This window comes from Elgaria multicarinata, chromosome 2 (genome assembly GCF_023053635.1).
Source record: "Elgaria multicarinata webbii isolate HBS135686 ecotype San Diego chromosome 2, rElgMul1.1.pri, whole genome shotgun sequence".
NCBI lineage: Eukaryota > Metazoa > Chordata > Lepidosauria > Squamata > Anguidae > Elgaria > Elgaria multicarinata.
Genome location: NC_086172.1, coordinates 41,514,944 through 41,537,649, shown reverse-complemented (window position 1 = coordinate 41,537,649; position 22,706 = coordinate 41,514,944). Strand labels below are relative to the sequence as shown.

The 22,706-nt window shown below is 38.6% G+C and overlaps 1 protein-coding gene across 2 annotated transcripts in view; it reads right to left on the bottom strand.

The window, feature by feature from the left end:
• OLA1 (Obg like ATPase 1) overlaps positions 1 to 22,706 on the bottom strand; it is a 100,964-nt gene that overhangs the window by 35,578 nt on the left and 42,680 nt on the right. For both annotated transcript variants that reach the window (XM_063116374.1, XM_063116373.1), the window contains exons 6-7: positions 8,209 to 8,289; positions 7,837 to 7,934 (exon numbers count right to left, since the gene is read on the bottom strand). In XM_063116374.1, coding sequence (XP_062972444.1) covers positions 7,837 to 7,934; positions 8,209 to 8,289 — 179 coding nt within the window. The remainder of the gene's footprint in view (positions 1 to 7,836; positions 7,935 to 8,208; positions 8,290 to 22,706) is intronic.

The window sequence follows — 22,706 nt, the reverse complement described above, 5'->3', positions numbered from 1 at the left end:
TATGGAGCATGTGGATAGGGCAACATTTTTCTCCCTCTCTTAGAATACTAGAATCTAGGGTCACCCCATGAAGCTGATTGGTGGAAGACCTTTTTATTCTCCCAGTATTTTAACACTTAATTTTAACTTAAATTTAAATTTTACTGTTTTAACTCTGTATTTTAATTTTATATCAATTTTGCTGCGTGGTTTTTATTCTGGTTGTGCTTTTTATATTGTATTGTGTATTTGTGCTTTTAACCTGTTGATTGTCTTACTATGATTTTAATTTTTGTGAACCGCCCAGAGAGCTTCGGCTATTGGGCGGTATAGAAATGTAATAAATAAATAAATAAATAAATAAATAAATAAATAAATAAAGATCCAGGACAAATAAAAAGGAGTTCTTCTTCACACAGCGCACAGTTAAATTATGGAACTCACTACCACAAGTTGTAGTGATGGCTACCAATTTGGGTGGGCTTTAAAAGGGGTTGGATAAATGAAGGCTATCAATGGCTACTAGCCCTGATGGTTTTGTGTTATCGCCAGTATTCGAGGCAGTAAGCCTGTGTGCACCAGTTGATGGGTAACATGGTTGGGAGGGTGCTGTTGCACCATGTCCTGCTTGTTCATCCCTGGCCAATGGCTGGTTGGCCACTGTGTGAACAGAATGCTGGACTAGATGTACCCTTGGTCTGATCGAGAATGGCACTTCATAAGTTCTTATTCTGAGAATGTGTAATTGCACAATTCTTAGGAAGCCTGAAGAAGACAATGAACTCAAGCCAAGTGAATGCATCCAAAGTAGCCCAATAGTTCCAGAACAACCCAATGCAAGCAGACACAAGATAAGCATGTAATAACAAAGTATGAACCCAGATATAAATGAATTGTAGGCAAAGCCGTTCAACAATACATAAAATGGAAGCACATCAACTTGCAATGCAATTATGACTGAAGTCACTATCAGCATAGGCATGCAAGAAAAACAAATTCACTTGGGGAAAATGATGTTTCGAACTGCTCCTACAGGTAGAAATATTAAGCACAGATATAGTTGATACTTTGTGGGGCCAAAATATTACAACACAGAAAAATCAAGGCACCAAAAGAAGTCCATCCAATAGAACTTACCACATTAACTTAATTTATTTACCCCATCCTGATCATTACCAAACTCAGGCATCAATTCAGAGTCTCCATCACCTCAAGATCTATTTATTTATTTATTTAAAGCATTTTTATAGCACCACCTCACCATTTCTGGTATCGTGGCGCTTTACAATCACATATAAAACAATTCCATTAAAAAACCTCAACCCACATCTGATGAATAAGATGCTATCATCAGCATATTGATGACACTGCACCCAAATCTTCAGATGTCTCTACAAGCAGTTGCATATAGTAAAAAGCACAGGATATCAGATGGATACTTGAGACAGCTGCTACAACACTGGTCACGGGTTAGAGAAGCAATCTCCCAGCATGACTTTCTTCAACCTCCCCTCTAAGAATGACAGTAGCTACTAAAATACAATATTCCCAACTCTCTTCCTGGCCTCATAATGATACCAATGTAACTAGTATCAAAAGACAGTGAGAAGTCCAAAAGGATTCACAAGGTTATGCTCCTCTGATTATTCTTCAGGTCAACCCATGGTTTTCAGCAGCAAAACAAGGTCTAGATATGAGCAGTGTACAAGTGTTGTAAGTAAATAAATAAATAAATAAACCAGATTGAAATATTTACAGATAAATGTTTTCTCTCAGAAAACCTAAAATTTGGCAATCACTATGTGCTCAAACACCCCAATTATGGAATATTTGAGACTGACCAATAATTATTCAGCTCTGAGCCATCTAACAAGGGTGTTTTCAAAAGAGCCCATGCCACTACCTATTATGGAAGAGGTGATATTAACACCCTTCTGCTGGGAAGCACTGGCATTAGAACTATCTTCTAGTTCTCAATCATCAATAAATGGAATGAACTCTACATCTGATGAATCATTCCTTACATGGAGAAGTGGTACAAAGCCACAAAATCATATCCCTTCTATTTTCCAATATCAGTATGTCCAACATCTCTGCTAATGCTGGTTCCTTGGATTTCTTCTTATTTTCTCAATGGTTCTAAGGGCAACCTCTCCCTATTTTTGCTACTTTTGAGCCATTTCTAGTTGAGCCTGTGGAGGCAACTTAAGGGCAGCCTTAGCTTTGATGTTCACACACTTATCTTTTGGAACAAAACTTGGTTCAAGGTTGCCGATGTGCACAATCTTTGGGTTCCTTGGTAGGTGCTGCAGCCAATGGTCTTTGCCCCAATTTCTTTTGGGATGAAGTGACTTCATGGATGGACAAATCAGTTATGCCTCTTTATGCATGTATTATGCAAGATCATTAAGTGCAGGATCATTAAGAGGAGGACAAATGCATGCAGCATATATCCCTATCTAGGCCCCTCATATTTGGTGGAAATTACTTGGTTTTCCCACCATCCCATTTCTAGTAATGGCCTGGTGTGGTAGACACAAAACAAATGGAGGCTTGTGCCAACTCTTCTCTGCATGGGATATACTCTACAGCTTTAAACAATTTCCTTCTAAATTCCTTATATGCTTACCTTCTTGACAATTTACATCTGTTTTGCCAGAGTTCTTTTTCTGGCCAAGCCCTCCACTTTTTAAAGGAAGCCTTCTCAGTCTTTAATAGCCTCTGTGATTTTATTTAACCAGCTGCATCCTTTTGGATCTGTTTGTGGCCTTTGTAATCTGAAGTTATAAAACATAATGCATGAAGCTGCTATAAACATGACAATTTCTTCCTCCATGAGGAATAACTTGAAAAAAATGTCTTTATGGTTTTCGTAAATAGGATCCTTAGACAGCAGATTTTGTAAATAGCTCCTCTGGTTTGCTGACTTGAAAATCTTTCCTTCAAAATTAAGAATCTGCATGTGATAATGTTTTAATGTATATGACAATATTTCAATGTACCAGAATCAGCCTATAAAAACTACAAGATGTACCATCATTATGTTTTACATATCAAGTGTCCATAAATTGGCTAACAGAACCATTTCCCTATTTCATGATACAAAATGAATAGAGGGGTAAATACGCAGTGGGGTAAACGTGCAAATGAGTTTTCAGCTGGTAAAATTATGGTTATATTAAGCAATTCATGTCTTCTTCATATAAAAAAGCTATTTTTTAAACAAGTTCCAAACTGTCAAGTCAAAACGTTAAAATCAATATCTAAGCTGCAAATTTAGTACTTAGTAAAGCTCTGAAGGAAGGCTGTCTCTGCTACAGGATTGGTTTCAGCAACTACAACATATCGAAACACCAGTACTTCTATAGCTTCTATTCAGTGAATTTGTTAACTACCCCAAAGATATATCACAACAGTGTTATTTAATTCAACATAGTCATTAGTTTTGAAATTTCTAGTGAAACTACAGAGAGAATGTAGCAAACAACACTACTGGTGTTCAGTAACACTTGTATTCATTTTCTTTTTTTTAGACTCTTCATCAGCAGCATTTTTCTTAAAAGAGAAGATGAGAGCAATCTTGGTACAGCAATTGAGACTGTTACAAAACAGATCAAAATGTATATGTCACATAATTTGCTTACCAATTCAAACCATTAGATTTTTACTGAAAGTTTTGATATTAAAAACTGAGCTATGAAAAATCTGGCACAATCCTAGTTTACCTTACTTAAAAGGTAATGTTTTCTTGCCATTGGCTCAACCTTTCCCAACCTTGTGCTCTCCAGATGTTTTGAATAACTCCCATTATGCCTGACCATTGGCTATGCTGGTTGGGACGGATGGTAGCCCAAAACATCTGGAGGCCATTAAGTTAAAAAGTGTTGCGATGTACCCTCTTCCTGGACATTTTCCTTCCTCACATCCTTCAGTATTAGAGCCCCTCTGTTTTGTGCTTTAAGTCATGGTAAATTTGTGCTACTGTCCTATATACTTATTCACTGTAGACATCTTGCCAGTTTCTTTCAGATAGTAAACAGGTTACTCCATGATCCCATAGCCTAATCTTGTCTCAGTTTCTTTCCTTCCCTTGCTTTCCAATCACATTCCATCAAATTTGTTAGGATGTATATAGATAAGCACAAAGGCATGCAATCTTGCAATGCTTAATGCAACATTAGAGCAGCATAACATGTAACTTGAGTTTTTGTTTTCAATATTACATCATGAAATGAGGAAACCTGTAGAGAAGCAAAGAAACCTTAAAGCCAAATGCTTTAAAGTGTATCTTAGAATTTGAAATAAAACTAAAGGTAAGCCAAATTTATCCTATTGAATAATAGGTAATAAATATTCCTGAAATTTTGTGATCATTATAAGCTGGGAATTTCAAGAGCCTAAAACTCACACTGAGAGGCAATCAACTCCTTTCATGATTTTTTGTTTTGTTTCATGACTCAGATATGTAGTCATTAATCATTATTTAATGAATTTACTAAGCTACATTAATTTTCCAATATGCAATGATCATATTAGAATGGAATACTGAATCCTCTTTCCATCTGCAAATGTTAACTCAAAGATCTGAAAGAATGAATTGACAAGATCAGTTTCCAAAACGTGTGTGCACATATATACCTAGTAAACAATTCACTTCATTTTTCTAAAAGGGAGAATGTGTCAACACAGTGAAGTAAACAGGTACGTGGATGGTATACTTTTATATATATGCACTCTAGACACCTGAATAAATATTTTAATAGCATGGTTTTGCATTTAAAAAAATCAATCCTTAAATGAGGATACCAAAAGAATTTGGTTCCTTATGTATTTAATAGCTTAGGTTTTAATAGACAGTACTAGCATATAAAATAAATTTTATTTACAATGTGTGCTATTATAGAAATAGCACTAGATTAAGCGTTACCTTTTCTACATTCTCTATAGAATGCTTAATATTTTGTAAAAACCTTCAATTATTTAACTATTTGTTTAGAGAAGAATAAGTTGTATTTTAAGATGCTGAAGTAGATTCTTATATACATCATGATTAGTGTCATCTGATCATAATACAAGTGCAACTAACACAGCTGCCATGTCAGCTTCTCTTCAGGAACAAAGTCTTAATCATAAATCAATTGAATGACTAATTTAACATTGTTAATACTAGTAAGTAGTTACTTGGAATCATTCCAGTTTTTATACCTTTCAAAAGGTCAACACACTTACTGAACAACACAAAAGTCCTATCATTCACACTGTTTTCTTTTTTTCTAAGATTGAAAAATGACATGTTATCATTTAAATGCTAGTGTGTTTTTACCACTAATTAAAAATGTTCATTTGTTCAGAAAGGGTGAGACAAAGCAAATACAAATGTTCTAGCTTTAGCTTTCCAAGTTCTTTTTGTGCCCACCACAACCTTAAAACATCCCTTTGATGATACTGTAAATACAACCCCCTTGTAAAAGACCTACGAAAATGTTTACTGCTGCATTCTTCCTGAATTAACATTCACTTCCTTAAAAGCATTACCACAAATTAAACCAAGAAATATTTTTTTGCTAGCTGAGCAACTAATTCAACTGTAGTTCAGATTAATAACAAGAACCCCAAAGCAGAAATTAAAATACAGCTGCCAATAAAATATATTCTAATCATTTGCATCTGTTTGCACTGCCCCAAAAGGTCCACCATTAGACTACTCATAATAAAATTTGATTTTGCACTTTAATGCAAAATATATATTGCATAAAAAGAGAAGATTTAAAGATCAGTCACTCTGCCAGTCTGAAGGAAAAAATGGTCATCATTCTGGCTTCACTAGATGCCATTCCATATCACACAATGTTTCCTACTCATAAATACATGACAAATACTTCCTCAATCATTTTTTACGAGCAGGGATGCACAGGGGGTTGTCAATGGCTAGCTTGAGGGAAAATAGTAACAGCAGGCGGCAGAAACTGTACTGAAAATGGTTATGTGGTAAATTCTCTTCTGCAACATCACTCAGCTATCCCAGACTTTGATCTTTCAGCTACAATTACACTAACATCCAGAAAACCTGGATTAAAAAAAACAACCTTCAACCATCAGTTCTGCATGAACGCAATAGGATTTTCACTATTATTTCATAATAATATAAATACAATATTTACAAATTTAAAAGTCATAATATAGATGCTAAGTTTTACATTCTATCACCACCACAACTGGTCTCATATACACACAAAAGGGGGGGGGGGTTCCTGATGACAGCTAAATCACAAATCATAGACTGGAATCCCCAAGTAGTCTGTCTACCATTAAATCTGCGAAACGATATTTACTGTACAATTAGAGGCAGTGAGTGATACCTGTGATCACCCCAATGCAGGTGTGATGATCTATTCTCAACAAGGACACTGATTTACACATTTTCAAACAAACTTTCATGCATATTGTTATTATGGCACTTTTGAAAGCTTTACAATAGCACTTAATTCAGAATGCTAAATTTACTGCATTACATTTCTGTGAAACTCTATGTTTGTAACGCAGATCACAATATTTTGCAATTGAGCAACCCTACCTTCAAAGTTTCCTGAAGACTAGATTATAGGGGAAATAAAGGTTTTGCCAAGATCATATTGTAAACTGAAATTTTAAAATGATCACTAAAATAAGTAAAACTATGTTATTTACAATAAATATAATGGACTACAACATTAAGAACATAGCAGTTTTTAGTCGAAATAATTTAACAGAATTTATTCTAATGACTTATTGGAGTTAACCATCTGACATTAATTATTGTTTTGGCTTCCAGTCTATGAATGTTTATTTTTCAGTTTAAAGCCTTCTCACTCTTTGATATCATATGGAAATGAGAAATTTTAATGGAAAATTAAAACCATGTGCATCTAAGTACTTAATGAAGTACAGGGACAGTGAGAGGGTGTGTTTTAGAAGACTCCTGATATACTACTCTGGATGCATTTGCAAAGTACTAAGCTAATATAAGCAAATCTTAAATGTGTTGTTTCACAGTTACAGTTTTGTATACCATTTGTAGCAAAAACAAAGTAGAGTCTTTTAATTAATATTTCCTTTTAATGAAATAGATTAAAGTGCCTCTACCTCGAAACAACTGTTTTATCTCATCTGTAACTTTTTCAGGCAAGCTAATGCAGCTTTATTTTCAAACACTATGTATCTACTGTAGCCCCACACTTTGGGACTGAATGTTAATCTTGGTCACTGCCTGTTGAACAGACATCTTATTCTGCAGCCATTATAAATGAATTCATACTGATAATAATGTGAAAGTTTCTGAACTGCATGTGACAAACAACATTCATAAGACATTTTTTTAAGTTTAAAGAAATTGATGCACAAGGCTGAGCAATATGAGACACATGATTCTCTGCATATATATGCAATACTCTATTTCCTTGTTAGCATGCTCCCTTATAATAAGATTTTTTCTTTAACATGTAATAAATAAGAAGGCTTGCATGAATAAGGACATATTTCTAAAGTTAAAATTACTAGCAATTTATAAGTATTTTGCATAGTTGGAAGGGTATTGGAATACCCTTAGTATTCCATAGTTGGAATACATGTTCAGTGATGTATTTTAAAAGAAATACTAAAAGATAGGGAAAATTACTACTTGATTCAGTAAATCTTTACGAGTTTTTACTTCTACAGCATTCCAACAGACAAGGTAATAGGTATGTTGCCAATATTAGTGTTAAGATTTACTCTATGTAAAAAAAACATGACTAACCATTATTCTGACAAACACTAAGGGGCCTCTGAAAAGCATTGTGAATTTAAAAAAATAAATGAAGTCAATTTCAGTAAACTCACCATTTGTTTTTCTTTCTAATGTAGTCTTTTTCAGAGAGGTTAACCAAGTAGATCATTGGTTTTGAAGTTAAAAACAAGTGTTTGTTCAGCACATCGATCTAAAAGACAGGAAATAAAAACTACACTAAAACATATAAAAAGAGGCCTACACTGAAATACTACCAGATATAGATATATAGATGTGAAATCTGTTTAATCTCTGAAGTAGAAAAGTAATTTGTTAAAAGCAATTCACGTGGTTTGCAAATGATGGTATGAATTAACTTGAGTTAGATTAAAAGGTTTAAATAAAGACCTGATGCACTTACAGTTTCTTTTAAAAGAAAACAACAACATTAGATTTAGTGGATGAAGTAATAGTTATAAGCCTACCTCTTTGTCATTCCAATCATGATAGAAACGGACTGGCTTTTTTTCATCTATTACCCAGCTTTTGATTTTGCACATTATGTCCTGTGCAGAATTAAAAAGAAACAAGAGACATTAAAGTAGAAGTATACTCAACTATGTGCAAGACACAATAATTCTCATAAAGGAGTCATTTTAGATAAAAAAATGGAATGTGTCTTCTAATTAAAATTATATATATGAGAATGAATGAAAGGGACATACGAGTCATGTTAGGCCTAGATGAACATGGGACAACCCTTTCCATCTCTTCATTGAAAAATACAAGTTATACTTTCTTCTCCCAAGCCGAATGACAAGAGCAACGTATAAATTTAAAACTGCTTTCCAAAACGTCATACTCGCCTATTAATTAAGAATTCCATGGAAGAAACCATATATAAGAGAAACATGCTTCAGTGACTAAAGAATACCTGCAAAAACTGAAATGTGTGTTTTAAAAACACTGGTAGCAAAAGAAATTGAGCTGATTACTGATGATCCACCCTTCAAGGTATTAATTCAAATGGCCAAAGGCCTCCATATTCTACATTAATTTTTTGTCAACACCTTCTCCTTTCCTCCAAAAATGAAACCTGCCAAAGCTTCCATTACACAATGGCAAGAGCCTTGCACTGGTGACCTCCAACCAGCTGCATTCACTTTCAGAACATCTCTCCCTGCAGGAAATCTAAAGGCCTTTTAGTTAGCAAGCTAGTGTGCATTCAGAAGGAGTAACTGCAGGAAGGGCCCAATGTGCTTTGTTTCTCTGGCCTTTCTTCACAGAAAGATTAATCATCTGTGAAATGGAAACGGCAAACAGCAAGTGACACAAACTGAACCCTTCAAGCCTTTCCTCATCAGTTTTGTGGTTCTGAATCTGAAAGCTGCGTGTGGCAAGGTTTGCCTTACAGGCAGGTGTTAATAAAAGGCTCTTAGGTCTGAAAGGTCAAACCAAGCTCTTCTAGAAGTAGTACATTTAGTGTCAATTTTTGTCAGAGATAATTTATGGTCATGCTCTAAACATCGCATTTCATGAAAGTTACCACTAGCATGATATTCAATTAAAGAATTTAACATGAATTTCTAGTCACTAAATTTTTATTTAAGGCACATGTTTACCTTGTCAATAAATAGGTCAAACATTTATAAATATACAGCCTTAGTATTTAGTATACTACTATTCCCAATCTTGCAATTGCTTGAGGGGGAAAAACAAGAGGAAAGCTCTTCTAAATCTTAGATCCTGATTTGTAACCCTCCAGGAGTAGGGCTCCCCACAGATTTTAACAAGAAGGGGCAAGCTGAAAACTTTTAATGAAACATAACATGTTCTGCCTAAGAATAATCACTTTTACTCTCCTATAACTGATTTTCACTCATAAATGTTTTAAAAGTGGCTAATGTAACACCATTTCCTACAAGGAGAAGATCAAAGTGCTATATTACAAATGCATTATGATTAAAAAAGCACTGTGCAGCCTTGCTATTAAATGTTCTTTAAACCCTAAAAGGCTTCCCATAGATCTCACTTGGCACTGCATATACAACCTTTGACAAGTAATGTAGACCATTTTTATTCATTGCCTAAAATTGTAGGCAATTATGTGCGTCACACTGGCCACCTGCAAGTTCTGAATGCCTGCTCCAGTTGTCAGAGCTAAAAACTAATGTCGGAGGGGATTAATCTAGGGGGAGAGAGTCCTCTTTAATGGCTCCAGCAGGTGAAATGGCCCAGCTGGTTACTATGATGAGTGGCCAGAATAGCTTATGTAGAGACATGCAACAAGATTACACACTTCTAAAAAAACATAGTAGAACTATCTTATCTTTGGTCCTTATCAATGTTTTGTGCTTTATTCAATAAATAAATAATTCACTGAAGTTTAAAACAAGTGTTAAGTTATTATTAGACTTCATCGTAAGAACAATTCCTCAAGCTATCCTACTTAACTAGTGGAGAAATTTTATATTGTTTTCTGATTTTCAAATTAATAGTTACAAATTTCAACTTTAAAAAGCCATTTACATTTAAAAACAAAACAAAACACTAACACATTCTATAGTGTAAATTGGATGGTAAAATCTTTAGGACTAAACAATTCAAATCTTTTGGATTCTACATAATGATAGAAATTGGGACTTTTATATTTGATTTATCCTTTGATTATCTCTGCACAAATAGCAGTTAAAATATCTAAGCAGTTTTCCACTCCTACCTAAATCGTTCAGCTGTTTTTACTGAATGTAATACGAAAAAGAATTATTATTAAACTTCAGCAGCAAAACTCATTCTTTGACAAAATAGACCAAGTATAATTATTATTCAACATTTGATACATGATTGCTGTAATTATTATTAGAACAACCATTATGCACCAAAAAGAATGGACAGAGGGCTACTCTCTGTGACTGACCCTCAATTGTGACACACCCTTCCTTTGGAAATTTGTCAAAATCCTGAGCTAATGTATCTGCTAAAACTGTGGATAAGACTTTTCTGGACTCGTTTTCAATGACCAGAGTCATTGACCAGAGTCATTAAACAGGCATGACATTTTAAACATTAGTATACCCTCTACAATATTGCATATTTTAACTGATGTTTTTTGTATTGCTTGAATGTGTTACTCACTCCAAGACCTCCAAACAGGATAACACTGGAAATGAAACAAACTGAGAAAAAATGAATTCCTTTCCTCAGGTACTCAATATATTAACACAGTCCTATGTCAAAACAATAGACTGAGACATACATATCGGAGATTATGTTCTGAGAATTATGATTCTGTTGTTGTTTTTCTTAAAGTGTTGAAGACAATTTTGAGCAAAGTGACTCAGGGTTGGTCCTCCACCTTATCCCACCCAACATATCAGAACACTTGTCTGAATATTTTTCCAATATTTTGCCTTCTATAAGTAATAATAAACAGGGACTACCAAATTCTACCAAGAGAATAGAAAGATTGGGACAGTTACCAGCAAGCCTTCCTACATACTGTCCATGATCCAGCAAGTCCCTTGTTATGTTCTGTGAGCAGCTAGGATTTCTCTTGTTCTTTTCATTCCAGCAGGTCCTTTCTCTCTCGCTCCCTCTCACCCCCCTACCACCCCCACTCAACTGAGAAGCCATGCTTTAAAATCTTTGAGGAAAATGACAATAAAGCCACCAGCATGAGCTCTGGAGACTTGCTGGACCACAGCCATTATGAATGATTATGGTTTTCTACAGAAGTAAAGCACTGCAAATATGGCACTGCTTCTGGCTTTAGAGACCAGAGAAACGGATCAAAGACAGAATTATATCAAATAAATCAGTATTTTCTGATGCAATATTCAGACAACTGGACTTAAGTGAATGGTGTTTAAGTACAAATAAAACATAAGTTCACTATCATTCATGTCAAACCAGTGGTTAAAAGGGTAATTTTTTTTCTTTACAATAAATTCATACTCTTCTAGATTCGTAGAGGGAAGCAACAGCTGAGGCTCAAATAACTGACTGCTCTTCTATACAAAATATATTCCCTCCATATATAAAACTAGATGTTAAGGAGGTTTCTAAGCTTAGCCTTCTCTTTGGCATGCTATTGTTATGTGCAGGTACTAATTTTTTGTATGGAAGAGCATTCCACCTCATGTCAGCATCATCTGCTTTCTGAAGTGATACAGCACAGACGCCAATTTACCACCTCAATGAGAACTAAGCATACATTTGGAATAGCATCTCCTCCTGGTCAGAAGAGAGGATCACTGTTTTTAACTGTTGTAAACCGCCCAGAGAGCTTTGTATCTCTGTATATAAATGTAATAAATAAATAAATAAATAAATATCATCTTTAGGATGAAGGATGAACTGGGTGACTAGGACTGGAAGAGCAGGAAATGCTGTCCATTGTGGGGTGGGGGGGATCACAGTAACTAGATAATAAGGCATTACAACTAGATAACAAACTTATAACATTTAAGGAGAGAGAGAAAACTATGTAAAAGTCAAGTAAAAACATATTCTGTGTGGCTGGCTGGCCTCCCCATGTGTCTATGAGTGTATAAAAACACACATTTTGCCTTTTGTACAACTAGAAAAATGGGGGTTTATGGTAAGTAGAAGTCTTATTCTGCCCCCTGATTGGCAGAGGGCAGTCTCTATCCCTGGGAAGGTAAACAAAACAAAAAACACTGCAATCTGCTTCAAGCAGGCCTGTGGTTGGAGTATAACCACATCTTAAGGAACAGCACTCTGCTAAACCGTCCATCCAAAGGGCAGATCTTCTTTATAATGCCTGATGATTATGTGAACAGGTGTTCACATTGAAAACCTGAAAATCTCCTCCAAGGGAGATCACCTCCCAAATGCTACAGATGGAGCTGCTCCTCTTATCACTGAAAGGTAATACCAAGAACTGACATCTTCTCCACTGCAGAAACAGTAGCCTTTCCAATTCATTTGGGTAGTGTACCTCTGGATACTTTCTTACTCACTGAGTATGACTTGAAAGACCAGAAAAGAGCTTCTATTTTTGTTCTCTCAAGGTAAAATTTTATGGAATTCCTCTGTCAATGGACAAATTAGGACCATGGACAAATTAGGTTAGTGCAAACATCTGGCAAAAACTAACTCCTGAGATCTGTGAAAAGGCTAATACACAATTCCATATTGGCTAACAACACACCCACTTCTGAGATTCTCCAAACTGAAATAACGACCAGTTCAAAGGCAGAATAAATCAGAGCCTGACAGAATATAGGAAATCTATGAACTGATGAGGGGGTTCTTTAACGCAACGCCATACAGAAACATATGAACACAATGTTTTTCCTGTTCACAGTCCAATCTCCAGCTCAGGGGAGAGACCTTGGTGTGGCCTTCTCTGCAAATCCTGCAGAACTCCTGTCACTTCTGCCTTGTCCAAGTGTAAGCTCTTTCTGGCACACAAACTGGTGAAGGCTTTCTGTGTATTGGATATCCTATTGTTAAGATCTTTGTTAGGAGGTGGACAAGGTTTTCTAAGAGTAACCCATTGCCCTTAAAGCCTTCCACTCAGCATCCGAACTGCTAAATGGAGCAAGTCCATCTGCAGAAGAAGTATTGGCCTCTGAGTGCAGAAGTCCACCCTGCTCGGTAAATGGCAGTGTCAACTAACTCACAGGAGGGACAATTCTAAAAATACATGCCTCCATTCTGAGAATGGGACCACAAAGGTGACTTCTGTTCAATGATCTCAAATCTACTGAAGGAATTTACAGAGTAGCAGAATGGGAGGGAACACATACTGAAAGCTCAGTAGAGAATATTTCCTATATGACAGAATACACTCATAACACAAACTTGTCCAACAGACAGTTTTCAGTGAAATGGTCCACCACTTATGAACCTTCCTTGAATCTTCTTGCAACTTGCTGGAATACTTGCTGGAGTTTCCTTTTGGATTGTAGAACTGTCTTCCTGCTCAGCCAGACTACTTTCACATTTGAGACCCCAGCTACATTCCCCATTCTGATGAAAATAAGATAGTTCTCTACCCAAACTAGGAGTTTTCTGGCTTCCATTGGAAGCAATATCAAACATGTTTTCCCTGTTTGTTTACATATGCTTTTGCTGAGGTGGTGTTAGTATGTAAGAGCATGTGACTGCTCCATATCGTGTGCCTGAAGGCCTCCACAACACCATTCTGATTGGACATAGCATCTGACCAGGTTCGCTCAGCAACCAATTCTTGGAAGTGGGCTCTGCAAATGATGAGGCTCGTGTCCATAGAGATAAACGTCCTTTCTCAGTACTTCAGACACTCCTTAGAATAGTCTGTCCGGTCCACCAATCTTTGCATCCTTTCCAGAATGAAGACTGGAATGTGATTCTGAATAGTGATCTATAGCTGGAATGTAAGCAACATCTTCTGTAGGGATCAAATACGAAACCTTGCCCATGCCCAATATCCAGGCAAGAGACCAACATCCCCAACCGCTGCGATAAAATAAAAACTTCAAAGTTAATAACTGGACTTTTCATTCACAGACCTACGACACAGCTTACATACAAAAAAGAAAACAATACAGGAAATAATTCTGTTATTTCCACCTGGAGGGAACCTCTAATGACCTTCATGTTCTCACGGTCAGGATTTGCTCTCAGAGAGGAATATGCAGGTTCTCAATGTGCTCAAGACACACATATGGCAGTTCAAACACTATGGCCGTAGCTAGACCTAAGGTTTATCCCAGGATTGTCCTGGGGTCAAACCTGTTCATCTAAGTGCCACACAGGGCATCCAGTGCTCAGGCAGGGACGAACCCTGGATGATCCTGGGATAAACCTTAGGTCTAGCTATGGCCTGTATTAGCTGAAAAGCAGCCTTTTCTGTGTTGGTAAAGAAGCCAGGTTCCTCCAAGCACCTGATCATCACTTTCAAATCTTCTCTGGTTTGTTCTCTACACTGTGGACAAATCAAGATTTTGTCTAGACAAGTATAAACCCTAGACTCAGAGAAAAGCAATGAAAGCTACCAGGGCTTTATGAATACACTGGAAGCCATTGTCAACCCGAACAGGAAAGTTCAGTGTTAAAAATCCCTTTTTGTATAAGAACCATAGGAACTCTTATGACTCAGTCTGATAAGAGTATGCAAACAGCTTCCTGAAAGATCTATGGCAGCAAGGCGACTTATGTAGAACAGCTGCAATGAAATAGAGAGTTTCCATGTGATGTGTTTCAGGAACATTTCTGTCCGTTTTGAAAGTGTAAAATAAATTAAGTGGACCCCAGAGTGCTGCTAGGCAATTGGAATTGGTTCTATGAAGTGAATGACATACTGTGTGGCTTCCAAAAGGCTTTGATTTTTATCTGTCAAGAAACTCCCAAGAGTTTCCAAGACCCTCCTCGATCATTGTCGGGACCCAGGCATCCAATGTGGGCTTGGCCCATTTGGATGCAAAGTTCTGGAGCTGGCTCCCTATCAAATGAGAGAATGGAGTAAGGGTAAGAATTTGCAACATATAGAACATGGTTTCTTTGCCCTCCATTGGGAGAAACAGAGGGGGCAGAGATAGTAGAGGGAGTATTTCCTTTGCCAGTGTATTTGGGAAAATTCCATCTGCATACACAGTCTTTGGATTCCTACGGCTCATAAGACAGCTTGGAACCCCAAGGGAATGGCTGATGATGGGACTTTTACTCTGTCATCTCAGCAACAAGAAGGGCTTTCTTCTTTTCCTTCATTTTGACTTGGACAGACACAAGAGGAGTCCCAAAGAGCGTACTGCCTTCTAATAGAGAGTTGGCCAAGTGTGAATGAAAATCTGAATTTTCATCCCAGTCTTTTTGACAACAGTTCCTGTGTACTACTACACTGGAAGAAATGGTTCCCACTTCAAATTGCACAGCATCCATAGAAGAATCTGCAGCAAGGCAACTCTGGGGAAAATCGCCCTAAGCCCATCCTTGATGGTCTTGGACATCCCTGGTTCAGTTGCAGAGAGATCTTCTGTCCAAAAATAGTCACCTTTGGTGAAAAGAGTATTGGTAATTATGTGGTACTGCCACAGCTGAAGCTTTAAAGCTCCTTTTGAAAGCTGCCACTGTTCACTTATTGAAGGAGTCCTTGAGGGATTAGCTGGCAAGACTGCTTTGGGCTACAAGGCTGCTACAGGAGCTTCCACCTCTGGGATCCTAATTTTTTCCCATAATGCCATCTGCAAAAACAAAGTGTTACTCATTTGGATAATGTCTTTCTCCTGGATTTGAACATTCTATCTGTAACAACAACTGTGTTTTAAAAAGAGTATGGCTAAAGGGTGATAACTGATTTTTTAAGCCAAGGAACCTTCTTCTGTAGATTTTCCCCCATCCTGCTTCTCCTCAGAAAGCTCAAAGGTAGGGATAATAAGATAGATATAAGCTCAGATAGAATCAACCTATCGTGTCTGGTGTCAGACAGAGATGACCCTTCCCCACCCCGGAGAGTTTACCCTTTTCCCTCTGAAGTGAACCCGGGGATCTTTCAGAGCACACAGGAAATATGGTTCTTGACGGCCTCACTGCTGTCTTTTGCTGCTCGGAGGGTGAGGAGAATATGAGACCTCTTCAGTGGAACCAGATCAAGCCCTGTCTACTTATTAGAGGGTGGGTGGGTGGGGAAAAGAATAGTACCCTGCATAGGGCTGTTGGGGTAGCATGGGGACTTCAGCTGATGGGTGATACAGAGATGAAATAAATAAATAAATAAATAAATAAATAAATAAATAAATAAATAAATAAATAAATAAGACTGATTTATGCCTTTTTTTCACCCACTTTCAGAGCTATTCCCAACATCACTGTTCTTCAATAAGCCTTACCTTGTGTCCCCCTTTCCAATTTCTGACTAGGTAGAAATATGACAAGTCTTCAAGGAAGAGTTGCCAAAACCCTGCTTCCAGCCCAAAAGACAGAGTCAATCTGGGGAATGTGTGGGAAGTTCCCCGCCTGCTGAGCTCAAAAACTTGCACTCACTGATGCACTCACTTCTGAGTAATCCTGGAAGTAACTGAGTGGGCTGCCTGTTGCTTTATCTGAGATGTAGTGCCTGTTTCTCTTACTTTTGGCTTACATCTGTTTGGTGAGGGGGCTTGCACTGCAGGAATGCTTACTTCTGAGTAAACAAGCTTGAAATTGAGATGAAATAGTTCTGTTTGTGGCGTTGGATGGAAATAGATGAGTTTTTTTTTAAAAAAAATGGTCTCCGTGCACTGTGAGTAGCCCCATCTACTGTTGTTTTATACTGTTGTTTTTATATTTTTGATGTTTTTAAACTTTGTATACTTTTTAATGTTCACTGTTTTTAACTTTTGTAAACCACCCAGAGAGCTTCAGCTATGGGGCGGTATATAAATTTAATAAATTAATAAATAAATAAAATCTACTTTGCTTTTAGACCCAACCTCCTCTGGAGTGCAGCCCTCAAGACCATTCCAAAAGTTGAATTCAACCCTCAGGCCTTTAATAGTTATCCACCCCTGGGCCTACTTCAAGTTATGAACTATCAGCAAAGAGCTACACAAAACTATTTGGGATTGTTGTGTGGACTGACCAGGCCATTTAAAAGTTGGCTTGGTGGGAATGTTTTCTCCAATATGTCCCACTATATCTCCCAAAGCTGTTCTGTCCTCTTTCTCTATATTCCTTTCGAGCTGAAAGTGCAGAGCACAAGAAAAAAGGCCCTGACATAGGAGACAAAACAGGCATAAGAGATTGTTGAGGAAGAAACCTCTCAGGACATTCCATAATCTATTATCACATAAGTAAGGGGCTTGTCCTATCTCCTAGGGCATGCATATAGGCTTACCATACGTCCCGGAAAAAAAGGAATGTCCCGATTTCCAAGAGATTCTGAAATGTCACGACTGGCTGGGCAAGAATCCCGGATTCCTGGTCCAGCTGGCCGGAGAAATTCTGACCTCCAAAATGGTACTTTGAGCCTGCTCACTGGAGCAGCAGCAGCAGAGAAAAAGATGCATCAATCTGGCGCCTTTTCCAGAGCATCGCCGCTCCTCCACAGGCTCACCGTGACTGACCTTATTGTGCTTATGGATGCGTAGAAAAGGAACAACAGTGAGGAAAGGCGCACGTGCTCTCCTCAGGCTTCCTGAGTCCCATGCAATGCAAAGGAGTTTGGTGAGCTTGGCTGGTTGTGGTCAGATCTTCAGGGTAAGCGCAGGGTGGAGCTGCTGGGTTATTTGTGGGGGAAGAAAGAGAGTTTTGTGGGGGACGATGGGGTGAAGGAGAGGAAAGGAGAGAGGGGAGAAAGGAAAGTCATTCCCCAAAAAATCACCCTTCAACAATCCACCTCCTTGGATTTGGGTTGCAGATCTGTTACTTGGAAGTAAATTGCAGTGAATTTAAGATGTCTGGTTTTACAATTGTTGTTTTAATTGAAAAATTGGGCTTTCCTTAGACCTTTACATATTGCTCAGTTTTTTAAAAAATTCTAGAGGCCCCCCCAAAAAAATTTGTCCCGGTTTTGTGGATTCAGAATATGGCAACCCTACATGCATAGACAGTCAAAATTCCTCTTGAGGGGGTGGAATAAGAGAACCAGCCTCCTGTCTAAAGTTCTGGAATATTCCCAGAGGAGCCTATGCAGAACCCATTATGTAGGACTGCAGAGACCCTGATGAAGAAAAGTAACTTTATTTATTTATTTATTTATTTATTTATTTATTTATTTATTACATTTTTATACTGCCCATCAGCCGAAGCTCTCTGGGCAGTGCACAATTAAGAATCATAAAATATAAGAAGTAAAAATGTAAACATTAAGAAGTTAAAAAGGCAATATAAAACCAGCTACATTAAAAACCAGGGAAAACCTGTGTAAAAACGTATGTCTTCAGGAGATGTTTATAAGATAATACATTTTCTGCCTCCCAAACTGCAGGAGGGATGGCCCTCCAGAGGGTGGGTGCCGCCACAGAAAAGGCCCACCGCCAAGGTTCTTCATGGCAGCGTCCTGTTCATCTCGGAATGACCAGTAGGGCCTCCTCTGAGGATCGTAGTTGTCGACTGGGTGTATATAAAGGAAGGCGGTCTGCTAGGTATCCTGGTCCCAAGTTGTTTAGGGCTTTGTACGGTAACAACATAACCTTGTATGTTCCTCAATAGCTAACAGGCAGCCAGTGCAGTTCTTTTAATACAGGTTTTATGTGGGCAGAGCTAGGTGTCCCTGTGAGCACCCTAGCTGCTGCGTTCTGCACTAGATGCAGCTTCCAAACCACATACATGGGTAGCCCCACGTAGAGCACATTACAGTAGCCTAATTGTCAGATTAATCATATGTACATTGTCTAATCATGAGTTTAATCATATGTACATTCATATGTACAGTACTCCTCCACCCAATTTGTAGAGTTCTAGTGTCCACTGCTATCTTCCAACTGACTACCTGCTTCTCCAAATATTGGGGCACAGTTTTTCCCCCCTGGATTTATATTCAAGGTACACGTTTTTCAACCAAAGATATAGGCTTGGATCCTAAGGTAGGTGAGTAGAAACAAAAGTTTTCTGTCTCATCCTCTGCAGCCACCTACATCGCCCCCTCCACACTCAAAACCTCTCCAAGGGTTCAGGCAACCTTTGCCAACCTGATGTGTTAGACTGGATGCTGGGAATTATCTAGAAGGCACCAGGTTGGGAAAAACTAGTTTAAAGGCTCTGCTGAAAAATATTTGATGGGCAAATTGCCCAACAGGGGGTTGCTGGGCAATTGCCCAAAATCAGGTAGAAGTCTGTCCTGTTTTGAGCGATTCCCCCCTCACCCAGCAATACTTTGTCCCATTCCGCATTGATCAGGAAGAACCCCACAATCCCCTTAATAAGCTTTTCAGGAGGACCAGGCAGCTGCAGAGAGAGCAGGTGAAATAAAATACCCCTTCTGTGAACTCCCTTCTATTCACAACTTAGGATTTAAGCCATCTCATTTATTTTATTAGTCACATCTCAGTAAAGTAGGCAGGCACTCTCATTCCAACTGCTGGATAACCCAATCAATATTAAACTCTTTGGCCCACCTTCCCATTTAACAGGGTTGATCAGAATTAAGGAATACTTCCTACTTTCTGGGCAATAATGGTTCTTCTGGGTTTTCCACAGACCCATAAGTTGTATTAGTCTACGCTAAGGAATCCTTAAAATCATAGAATTATAGAATAGTAGAGTTGGAAGTGGCCTACAAGGCCATCTAGTCCAACCCCCTGCTCAATGCAGGAATCCACCCTAAAGCATCCCTGACAGATGGTTGTCCAGCTGCCTCTTGAAGGCCTCTAGTGTGGGAGAGCCCACAACCTCCCTAGGTAACTGATTCCACCGTCGCACTGCTCTAACAGTCAGGAAGTTTTTCCTGATGTCCAGCTGGAATCTGGCTTCCTTTAACTTGAGCCCGTTATTCCGTGTCCTGCACTCTGGGAGGATCGAGAAGAGATCCTGGCCCTCCTCTGTGTGACAACCTTTTAAGTATTTGAAGAGTGCTATCATGTCTCCCCTCAATCTTCTCTTCTCCAGGCTAAACATGCCCAGTTCTTTCAGTCTCTCTTCATAGGGCTTTGTTTCTAGACCCCTGATCATCCTGGTTGCCCTCCTCTGAACATGCTCCAGCTTGTCTGCATCCTTCTTGAATTGTGGAGCCCAGAACTGGACACAATACTCTAGATGAGGCCTAACCAGGGCCGAATAGAGAGGAACCAGTACCTCATGTGATTTGGAAGCTATACTTCTATTAATGCAGCCCAAAATAGCATTTGCCTTTCTTGCAGCCATATCGCACTGTTGGCTCATATTCAGCTTGCGATCTACAACAATTCCAAGATCTTTCTAGTTTGTAGTATTGCTGAGCCAAGTGTCCCCCATCTTGTAACTGTGTATTTGGTTTCTATTCCCTAAATGTAGAACTTGACATTTATCCCTATTAAATTTCATTCTGTTGTTTTCAGCCCAGCACTCCAGCCTATCAAGATCACTTTGAAGTTTGTTTCTGTCTTCCAGGGTATTAGCTATCCCACCCAATTTGGTGTCATCTGCAAATTTGATCAGCATTCCCTGCACCTCCTCATCCAAATCATTAATAAAAATGTTGAAGAGCACTGGGCCCAGGACTGAGCCCTGCGGTACCCCACTCGTTGCCTCTCCCCAGTTTGAGAAGGTTCCATTGATAAGTACACTTTGAGTCCGATTCTGTAGCCAACTGTGAATCCACCTAATAGTTGTTCCATCTAGCCCACTTTTAGCTAGTTTGTTAATCAGAATGTCATGTGGTACTTTGTCAAAAGCTTTGCTGAAGTCAAGATATATGACGTCCACAGCATTCCCACAGTCCACAAGGGAGGTTACCCTATCAAAAAATGAGATCAAATTAGTCTGACAGGATTTGTTCCTGACAAATCCATGTTGGCTTCTAGTAATCACTGCATTGATTTCAAGGTGTTTACAGATTGACTTCTTTATAATCTGCTCCAGAATTTTCCCAGGGATGGATGTCAGACTGACTGGTCTGTAGTTCCCAGGTTCTTCCTTTTTGCCCTTTTTGAAGATAGGGACAACATTAGCCCTTCTCCAGTTGTCCGGCACCTCACCCGTCTTCCATGATTTTGCAAAGATAATAGACACAGGTTCTGAGAGTTCTTCTGCTAGCTCCTTCATTACTCTAGGATGCAGTTCATCGGGCCCTGGAGATTTAAACTCATTCAAGGAAATTAGGTGTTCTTTGACCATTTGTTTATCAATCTCAAACTGCAATCCTGCCCCCTCAACTTCTGCTTCACTTTTTCCAGGGGGGTCATAGACCCGCTTTTGGGAGAAGACCGAGGCAAAGTAGGAATTGAGCACTTCAGCCTTTTCTTTGTCGTCTGTTATCAATTTGCCATCCTCATTAAGCAGTTGAACCACCATTTCTTTCCTCTGTCTTTTACTACTCACGTATCTGAAGAAAGCCTTTTTATTGCTTTTAGCATCCCTCGCTAATCTCAGCTCATTCACAGCTTTAGCCTTCCTGATGCCATTTTCTGACAATGCTGTACGAGTAGTAACAATGCTGTACGAGTAGTAACATTTTCTGACAATGTTACTACTCGTACATTGTCAGAAAACAAAAAAGGATCTAGAAATACCCAGATTCCAAAATGGTTTCAATTTTGTTTCAGCTAAACAAACCAGTTCTATGTTCCCTGGTTTGACTGATTCAAGTGTATTTCCAGCAACTAATCTTAGAGATAATAGTAAACCAAGTTGAATATTTTCTTTAGTAAGTAAATGAAGATCAGAAAACTTAATTTCATCTCCACTTTGAAGGTGCTTATCAGAATGCAAGGATATATAGTATACCACCGCTAATATCCAAACAACAATGCATGTGAACAGAGACTCAATTCTTCTCACTTGGTGCTCTTGTCAATTTTAATAAGGAAATGGAAACTATATACACATGTTCCCATTAAATCAGATGCAAATACTGGTTTATATCAAGGGAAGTGTGAGCATAAAGATGCTTGCACAACAGGACTTTCCTGTCCCCTCTTCCCGCTGCAGCTCCCTGCACCCACTAGAAATTCACTCCTGAGGGTTGGGGGGGGGCAAAGTGTGTGGACAGGACATGGGGGGGGCAAAGTGTGTGGACTGGACATGGGGGGGCAAAGTGTGTGGACTGGACATGGGGGCTCTGCTCGACTCCAGCCAATTCCTCATTTCCACACCAATCTGGAGAACCTCCAAGACCCCAGGAGTAGCTTTCCAGGGGAAAGAAGGGGCTCCCACAGTGGACAACAGAAGCTGGGAAGTCCTCTTGCACTCAACAACTTCTCTGGATGCAACCTATTGTATACTCTTGTATTGGTAATCAAGATCATTTAAGAAGCCAACTTGAGATGCAGAAATTACAAAAGAATCATGAATGGAAAAGCAGAACATACTAGGCCCGTTTTTGTAAAATGTGGAAAGAACACAGATCAGAACAATGGTGGTT